The sequence below is a fragment of the Stegastes partitus genome, unplaced genomic scaffold, assembly GCF_000690725.1.
Source record: "Stegastes partitus isolate 25-593 unplaced genomic scaffold, Stegastes_partitus-1.0.2 Scaffold47, whole genome shotgun sequence".
Taxonomy (NCBI): domain Eukaryota; kingdom Metazoa; phylum Chordata; class Actinopteri; family Pomacentridae; genus Stegastes; species Stegastes partitus.
In genome coordinates, this window is record NW_007577778.1 from 307,445 (window position 1) to 316,244 (window position 8,800).

Genomic DNA, 8,800 nt, shown 5'->3' on the forward strand with positions numbered 1-8,800 from the left:
CATTAGTTTTTCAGCACACAAATACAGAATACACAAGATTAAAGGTTGTGCTTCACTTGGCAGGGTCAGTGTGCCTCCTGATAGACCAGCGGCAAGGGGGGAGACTATCTTAAATGGAGTACATTTGGCCAACGACTGTGCAGGTTTAAAACATGTTGCATGTGTCTGTATGTACAAATGTGTGACTATACGACAGACAGAGAGAGAGAGAGATCCCTTACCTCTACAGTCATGGGGATGTTCTGCTTGCGGACGTTGTGGTTATGCTGGTCGGTGTTCAGCATAATGACAGCGTAGGCCAAGGCAAAGCCTGCATCGTTGCTCATGAAAGGAGAGCCGTTCACTTTCTACAAACACACGTACATCATCACACAAAATATGACAAAATGAACAGTGTATCATCTGAAGCTAAGAGTCCCTTGTTTTTAAACAAAACACCAAATCACAAGCTGGTTTAACTGTATGTTACATAAGATCAGCTAACCTTGTTCCTGCTCTGAAACTCACCTTGCCCATCCTTCTAATATCACACTGACCCCATAGAGTGGAAAACTCATTTACTGTGTCACTGCCTAAAATTAATCATCTACTCTTTCAAAGCCACTATTTGTGTGTATGTGGTAGGTCTAAGAAAAGGACATTACTAGGAATAGTTTCCAAGTCACATGGCTCCTCCTGCTATTTTGAGAAGTCAAATGTTCCCCCCTGTGGAGTTTGTCCTTTGCCCATCATTGTGTATATGTGTGAGTCTGCTTCAACACTTATGCTATCCAACGACTATAATCTGGAGGGTTAATCATGTCAGTGACTGTGTTTGATCTATCATCTTCTGAACAACTGGAATTGTCTGATGATGGAAGAGACACTTTGCTACCGGGCTGGGTTTGCTGAATGGAAATCGGAGAATATGTGTGACTGTGTGTAATGAAGGCACCAGGAAATGAATTAAGAGAAAATAAAAATCAGTTGCGTTTCGAGATATGGGAGAAATAGCAGGTGAGATCATATTACTGTTTTGCAAATACAAATTTGTAGAGGTAGAGCAAAGAAGTCATGTACGTTTTGGAAGCTACAAGCAAGTGTAAACTTTGACTAGTACGTTTCAAGCCAACTTCCAGGATGGCTCCCAATTCAAGCACAGCAAGTCACAAGTACATGCAAATAATTTTTTGGAATCCTGAAAAGTCAAACAAACTTGGAAGTTGGGGCTGCTGACAGACTCATTTAAAAACACAGATAAGCCAAAATATTCTGATCATCTTCCTTACATAGCCATTTAGCTGCAAAAAACTGCTCTAATTTGCCAAGTAGCTGATACTACAAGACCTCTGTGGTTTATGGCACCTAGACCAGGGATCTCCAACTCCGGTCCTTGTGAGCTACTGTCCTGCAGGTTTTAGATGTTTCTGTACTGCAACACACCTGACTCAAACTAATGGATCTCCAACAGCTTGTTGTCAAGTTCTACACAAGTCTGTTAATGATCCATTGATCTGAGTCAGGTGTGTTGCAGTACGGAAATGTCTAAAACCTGCAGGAGCTCACGAGGACCGGAGTTGGAGATCCCTGACCTAGACATTAGACAGCAAATTCTTTGAATCCTGGAAGTTGCCACAGATCAGACTTGTTGCTTCACATCCCCAACACACTGATGTTGGTCATGGTTTGTCCCTCACTGAAACACAGGTACAGCTGACTCTGAGCATGCTTTTCTGGAAAGGCCTCAAGCTGGTTGTCTGGCCATAATGATTCTGCCATTGTCAAAGCCTTCTTATGTGCCCTTTTCTCCAAAAAGAACTGACTGATTAATTGTCAACGGATTATAGCCCAGAGCTTGGCAGGTGCCAATGTTATGAGATAATCAACATTATCTCCATCGTGCCTGAATGGTCAGTGTTCTGGCTTATTTGTATAAATCAGTCAGCAGAAAAACAATGAGTTAATCTACTGCACATTGTTGGTTTAGGGTTGGTTACCAAGTCATTCCACTTCAAAAAACTAAAGTGAAGTCATAGTCACTCGTATCAAAGTCAACTCACAAGTCAATTTTGATTATTTTACAAACTTTTTGCTTTGATTTGAGTTCCAATATCTTACATTTTCGAATTCAAATCCCAAACAGGCTGATAAAGTCTTCGGGCAAACTGGCAATCCTCTGCTAAGACATAGTAAGCCAAAAGAATGGTGATTGTTGTTCTAGTTGGAAGCATACGTTGTCTGTCTGGTTGGAATTTTGTGTAGCCAAGGCCACATCTCCAGTGTTAAGTGGCTAACCGTGTTAACCACATAGTAACAAAGAACTGTTAAGCTATTTTAGAAGCTGAGGAAATGTGTCTTACATGCCAGTTGTCTGTGAAAGTTTCCAAGAGTCTCTGAATGACAGGAGCCTCTCCAGGTAGTCTAAAAGCCTCCAGGTAAAGCCGCAGGGCCTCATCAATACGAAGCCCCTGGAAGGTGAATGTGCTGCAAGAAAGATTTACATGATTAGAGCAACTGAAGTTTTAACAAACAGTACATTATTTATTATTAACATTGAACACAGCAGTGCTTCATGGTAACAAAACCTCTATAACCCTAAGACACAGAGTAAAATAATATTTAAATGATTAACAGATGTACGCAGTGCCTTGGAATTTCACCCTACTTCACAAAGCTATCCAGGAGTTCCATGTGCTTGCGATCGCTGATGTACTCGCCGATCATTTTTTTGTCCAGTCGGGGGTTTTCTCGAAGCCACTGAGCCACCTGGTTGTTGTCCATGGGGTTACTGAGGAGGCCTTTCTCCTGCAGGAACTGGATTCCCTTCTTGGGCTTCTGGTTAAACTGCTCTGTGCCAGTGATCAGCAGCTGGACACATGGCAAGAAAAACAGTTCAAAGGAGCAGTAGTAGATTTTAGAATTAGCTGTGGATGTAAAGTTACACTAAATCAAGCTCAATTACTCACCTTTTTCTTTGTTCTAATTTCTATCAACTCCTGCGAATCGGGTAAACAAGTTAAGAAACGTTGAGGTTTTTTCGGAACTCTCTTCTCAGCTGTAAATAAAGAATAAAATGTATATCAGCTTCAGCATACAGTTTCCATCCAATGCGTATGACAACTTAAAAGAAAAAAAAAAATGTGTTTAAGAGCCAGTCTCACAAGCATCATTGTCTCCTTGATCCTGTCTACCCAGTCTCATTTTCTCTGCCATCAGATGTCCACTAGTGGGTGGACACACTGGTGGATTCTCAGCTTGAGGAAGGCCATTGGTACTGCCCAGTCTATTAGGGTCTGAAGACAAAATAAAATATGTTCTGTTAAAAACTGACATTTTTGCACCAAAGCTAATAATATCTGACATGCATTATTTCACATTTCATATCCCTGATGTGTGCAGGGGTGTGTATACCAGTTGCAGAGTCTGTTCCGTTTTTGGCTGAACCTTCTCCCTCTGCCAGCAGTGTCTCTGACTGATCATGCTGAGTACTGTTGTTGAGCACCTTGGCCTGGCAGTGGGCTTCAGTGCTGTCAATCACAGTAAGCAAAGCCTCCAGTGACAGGAGGTGTGTGGTGTACAGCTGCCCTGATACTGGGAATGCATTCTACAGCAAAAGGAAAGAAATCAGAAAAAACTGTTTTAATAAAAAACATTTTGTCAGTTTATATAGTCAGCTTAATGATTTGTTAGACATGTGTGTTGTCTCAAAAATTAGACCAAAAAAGAAGAAAAGAAAAAAAAAAAAAGAGAACTCAAAAACAGAGTTTATGAAGTATTAAATACTATTTACTGCATTTCTCAAGGACATGCCAGTCAAGGAATTACAGAAAATGTGAAAAAAGCAACTAATTACTAAAGACAATTAAGTTTTTGTTATTATGAGTTAATAAGTTTCCTATTTAGCTGGCAGTAGCAGCAGTGTTTGCTAATTTTTTATATCTCTGAAGGCTTTTCTTTCTAAGAACATTATTATGCTTTAATTTGAAATCAGTAGTAAAAGTATACTATGTTTTAAAAACAGTGAAGTTTAAAGCAAAAGTTTTTACCCACCTATTTTTGGTATTGTAAATTAGCAGTAGAGGGAAACTAATTATTTGAACTCTGTTTCCTCTGATCACGTGTTAAGTCTGATCCATTTGGCTTACAATAAAGCAAAGGAGGAAATCATAATGTCTTTGTTCTGACACTTGACACTAAATGAATGACACAACCACTAAAAACAACACAAGGATTTCTGAAGTTTTATGTATATTGATGTTCATGAAGTTTTTAATAAAAAGATCTTATTTTTTATTAAACATTGGCAGGGACTCCTCACACCCTCTCCATAAACTGTTTGAACTGCTGCCATCAGGCAAACACTTCCGGTGCATTAAAGAACCTCCAGACTGATCAACAGCTTCATTCCACAAGCTGTCAGAACGCTGAACTGCTGATCCGGATATGCAAACACATGTTTATTTAATTGCTTTAAGTTATTGGATCCTTAAGAAACGCTCTTTCATCTTGCCTGTACTACTGTGTATGTACAGGCAAGGTGACAATAAACTTGATTTGATTTGATTTAAAAATCAACTGTATATTTTAAGTGATCCCATAAGGGGATGTTACCTTGGACAGCAGTTTGGTGAGGTCTTCAAACAGATTGGAGCAGTAGAAATCACAGTCATAGTTGATGTACAGCTCAGTGACAAAGCTGGGGATTCTCCATAGCTGGACAAGTGCCTCAAGAGCCATTTCCTTCATTTCATAGGGCATCTTCATGTTCTCTGATGTGATGATGTCCATCAGTTTCTTCAGGTACATCTGGCATGTCAAAACAGAGGTCGATGATTAGTGGATCCTTCATTTACTATACATTTAGATTAGATGAGTTCCTTTAGATGACAGTCAACGGACAGAGCTTTGATTAATAAAAAAAAATGTAAAAAGCAGCAAACTGGATAACATAGTTACCTCCAGTTGAAACTTTAGATGCATTCTCATGCTTTCAAAAAGCAAGAAGCAAACTCGCAAGGAGGAAGCATAGAGGTTCATACGGTCCATGCTCAGCAGCTACAAAATAGATCAGACACATCATTAGAAAAGAGACATTAAAATACTAATCTAAAAAATAAATCCAGCTTTCTCCAAACAGAATCATTTTGTTTTTAGTGCCATTTCACTTTTTTACAAATGCTTTAACTTGTAAGTAGTTAACATACTCCCTCACATCATGGCAGAAACACTAAGGTGTTATCTCAGTGTTACTTTAATCAGGTGACAAGCTTAAAAATACAAGGATTCAACCAGGTCCCACAAGTCTCAGCTTCAAGCCAACCAATGCAAAGTGGCTACCTGTAGCTGGCAGGTTCTGCAAGTTCTTTCTTCCAAAGTGCTAGCAGTTTCTGAACTAGACAGTAATGTTTTAAAAGCTTTTCACTAACTAGCTGTTTCTCATAGCAACTCTCACTAATGCAAAGAAAATATTCCAAAAGTATCGATTCAACAATAGACCACACAGGTACATATATGGAATAACTACAAACGTTATTTCTACACTCTGTTTTACCTGGAAGAGATGTCTGCAGAGCTCATCTTTTACCAGCACGAGTAAAGACTGGTAGTTAGCAATGTGTGCCGACTCAAGTGCTACAGTCAGCAGCTGCAGGCCCATGTGCATCATGGCATCAGTGTTGTGGCGGTCATTGGGGTGGGTCAGTGAGATCAGAAAGCGAAAAAGTTCCCTTAAACATGGCAGGCCATAAGGGATAAGGGACGCTCCTACAAACAAGCGGAGGACAGAAGTTAGGGAACAGTTTTATCTGACATGTAAGGAAAATGTTCTCAATGTGTAAAGAAAGTATCATGACATACAATATTGAACACTCAACATCAACTATGAACTAAGCTCTTCTTGAGCTCAATGTTTATCACAAGCATCTGGTAATTTGTAAACTATGTATAAAGAAAAAAGTGTTTTTCCTTCTTGCAAACAAAACCACACAAAAAAAACAAACTGAGGTTAAACACAACAGAAATCACAGCTTCAAAACCCTTCAGTATCCCTACCATCTCTTTGTGTAGACTGTGTGAAACGGACTCCTCGAGGGTTTACGTAGTCCATGTCATGGACAGAGGCGCTGTCTGACTGATCTGTAATGGAGTCTTTGTCCTCTAGAACCTCGGGGATGGACTCCACTGAGGCTGACTGAACTGGTTCAACCTGCCTGCTTTCAGACTGGATGCAAGTGGAAACAGAACACAAGAAGTTAAAGGCATATATCAGCTCCACACAAAAAATGGAGGATGTCACTACAGTTGAATACATACACAATGACTCCTACAGACAGAATTTCACAAAGTGAACAGAATTGCAGTTAAAAAAAGCTATGCACCAACTTAATACAGTGTCCATGGTGCAAGAACAGATTAGGAGTAAACAGGAGACTGCTGGTCAAGCTCTTGACAGTTCAAACATCCATACCTGTCCATCCAGAGCGCCCGAGTCATTCCCCGGTAGTGTAGTAGCAGTGCTAGGGGTGGTTGCAGATGAGCTACACTGTTCCAGGTCAGAAAGGTCTTCCCTGGAGGTGGCTTTGGAACAGGTGTCCAGGCCACTGTCTGTGGTTGTAGGACTGGAAATTGAAGAGCCAGCGTTGTCTGAGGCTGGAAGGCTGGAGTTGGACATGCCTTGTTCAATGAATGGAACACCACCTAAAGAAAACAAGACACAGTAATACAGTGTTACAGTATGATGTGTGTACTACCATTCACTCACATGTATGAAAATCTGCAGCAGTAGGTCCACCACAGATTGCCTATACATTTGTTTTCTAGACAATAAACAATCCTTCTGGTCAGCTTTTTACCCTTGCAGAATTTGACAGGACTTAATCTTCTAAAACGTCCTGAGAGCCAGCAAAGGTTTTTAAAGACTGTGAGCATATTATGACAGGAGTGTGTCTTTTACCTGAAATGTTGTTGTTGCTGAGTGTGCTGGGCTGGCTTGAGTCCATCTGACCGGAGGGACTTCGGACCATGTGGCGGGGTGGTCTTGGTGAACGTTTCTGCTTCTTCCATTTTGATGATTCACTCATTCCACCGGCACGCATCTTCAACTGGAGGAAACAAAGTGGGTCGCTGAATGAAACACCAACTCCAAGCACACTGAACTGTTGGTCCATCATAACTGATTGAGGCCACGATCAGATAGGATGCTTTATTTTACTAAAAATTCTTCCACATTTTTCTCAGAAAACTACATAAACAGCTGTGAGCACTGTCATTAACAGACCACAAGCTTGAGGGGTGTGTTCACACTTTACATAAAATTTAAAATCTGATCAATTCTATGCAGTACCACAATTTTTGAGTGCTTTCAAAGTTTCCAAAAGTATGTTTTCAGGTGTTGAGTCGTGCTAATGCATGTGAAAAAAGTAGTATAAAACCGTATATCTTTCTCTGCCCCTGCAGCACTGATCCTTTTTAACTCTTCATCGTGAGTCTCCCAGTGCTTTAGTGAAGCAATGCTAAATATGTGGTGTGGTTTGGAAAACACAATGATCCTAATGTTTTACTGTCCACAGCATAGCTAAAGCTACACACAACAGTCTGAGTGTGCATTCTGATTCATTCTTGAAATGTTAACCCTGTGCAACATGTTTTGGCAACACTTTAAGTAATTATGGTGACAGAAATGCAACCAATTTAACAGCTGACATACACCTTGAGTAAAGTATGGGAAGATACTTAAAGACGTGTGAGGCTGAAAACAGGGCATCCTATTTGATCACAGTCAAACAAGAACACAGCTTCAGCTGTAAATTAACAAGCAAATAATTTCATGAGACAATGGAGAGAAAAGAAACAGTACAATAGGCGCATGCACGCAAATACTATGTAAGAAAAAGACATGGGGTGCTTTTATTCAAAAGGAGCTTTTTCAGTGAGTGTTTGTATTTATCTATTTATTCAAACCATTTACTCTTCATGACACTCTTATAAAGTTGCTTTGTTTCAAAAAAAAAGATACTTCGACATGCTACATCCTCAAACAGCTGATAAAGCATATGGGTGGCATGATGGCATGGTCAAAAGCAGCTGAAACATATGCAGCAGCATGTAAACCCAAATAATTAAATTGCAATGCAACAATGCAATAATAGTACGAATGTAATGTGAGCATTTATAAGCACAGATACATCATAGAAAACTATGTGTACCATGATGAAGACTGTCCTGAAGCATCTAAATCAGCTGTTCTGTTTTTTATTGACAGATGATCATTTCTTAAATAGAGCACGTCACGTTCCTCCTTTTAGCCAAGTACGGACTAAAGAAGTGGGAAGTTAGGGAGAGCTTATAAAGGGCAGGGAAAGGTTATAGAGAAAGATTCTCCAGCCTAAATAGTTGAAGTCATCTTCCTTACCTGCACACGTTTGTTTTTCCACAAGATATTGTAAGCCTCAGAAGAGAAGGGGGAGCAGGCAGGTGCCCGTAATTAGTGATGGGTAACATATCAGCAGTGGCACCAACACACAACACACTGAAGCACACACATTTATGCATGACAGGAGGGGTGTGGAATCCAAACAGGGCACAAGGTTTGGCAATATGGACACAACCACTATATGCTCTAACCACTAGTGAATGAGCAGCCAGCTAATGAGCAGTAAGTGTTAGTGGATGGGCAGGCAGGCCATGCAAAAGCAACAACTGCTGAAAAAACTCAACAAGCTAATATTCAGGTGTAACATATACTGTATAACCGCCATATGACAGCATTTCAAATGAAACTGAGGAAACTGGGAAACTGTGAGCTGTTTCACACTGGACATTC

At 40.2% G+C, this 8,800-nt stretch overlaps 1 protein-coding gene across 2 annotated transcripts in view; it reads right to left on the bottom strand.

Moving 5' to 3' along the window:
* Nucleotides 1–8,800, bottom strand: part of gbf1 (golgi brefeldin A resistant guanine nucleotide exchange factor 1) — a 90,883-nt gene that overhangs the window by 26,375 nt on the left and 55,708 nt on the right. For both annotated transcript variants that reach the window (XM_008306801.1, XM_008306800.1), the window contains exons 9-20: nt 6,932–7,079; nt 6,446–6,675; nt 6,031–6,199; nt 5,531–5,742; nt 4,936–5,034; nt 4,591–4,785; nt 3,391–3,583; nt 3,141–3,272; nt 2,946–3,034; nt 2,645–2,847; nt 2,340–2,463; nt 222–347 (exon numbers count right to left, since the gene is read on the bottom strand). In XM_008306801.1, the coding sequence (XP_008305023.1) occupies nt 222–347; nt 2,340–2,463; nt 2,645–2,847; nt 2,946–3,034; nt 3,141–3,272; nt 3,391–3,583; nt 4,591–4,785; nt 4,936–5,034; nt 5,531–5,742; nt 6,031–6,199; nt 6,446–6,675; nt 6,932–7,079 (1,920 nt within the window). The remainder of the gene's footprint in view (nt 1–221; nt 348–2,339; nt 2,464–2,644; nt 2,848–2,945; nt 3,035–3,140; nt 3,273–3,390; nt 3,584–4,590; nt 4,786–4,935; nt 5,035–5,530; nt 5,743–6,030; nt 6,200–6,445; nt 6,676–6,931; nt 7,080–8,800) is intronic.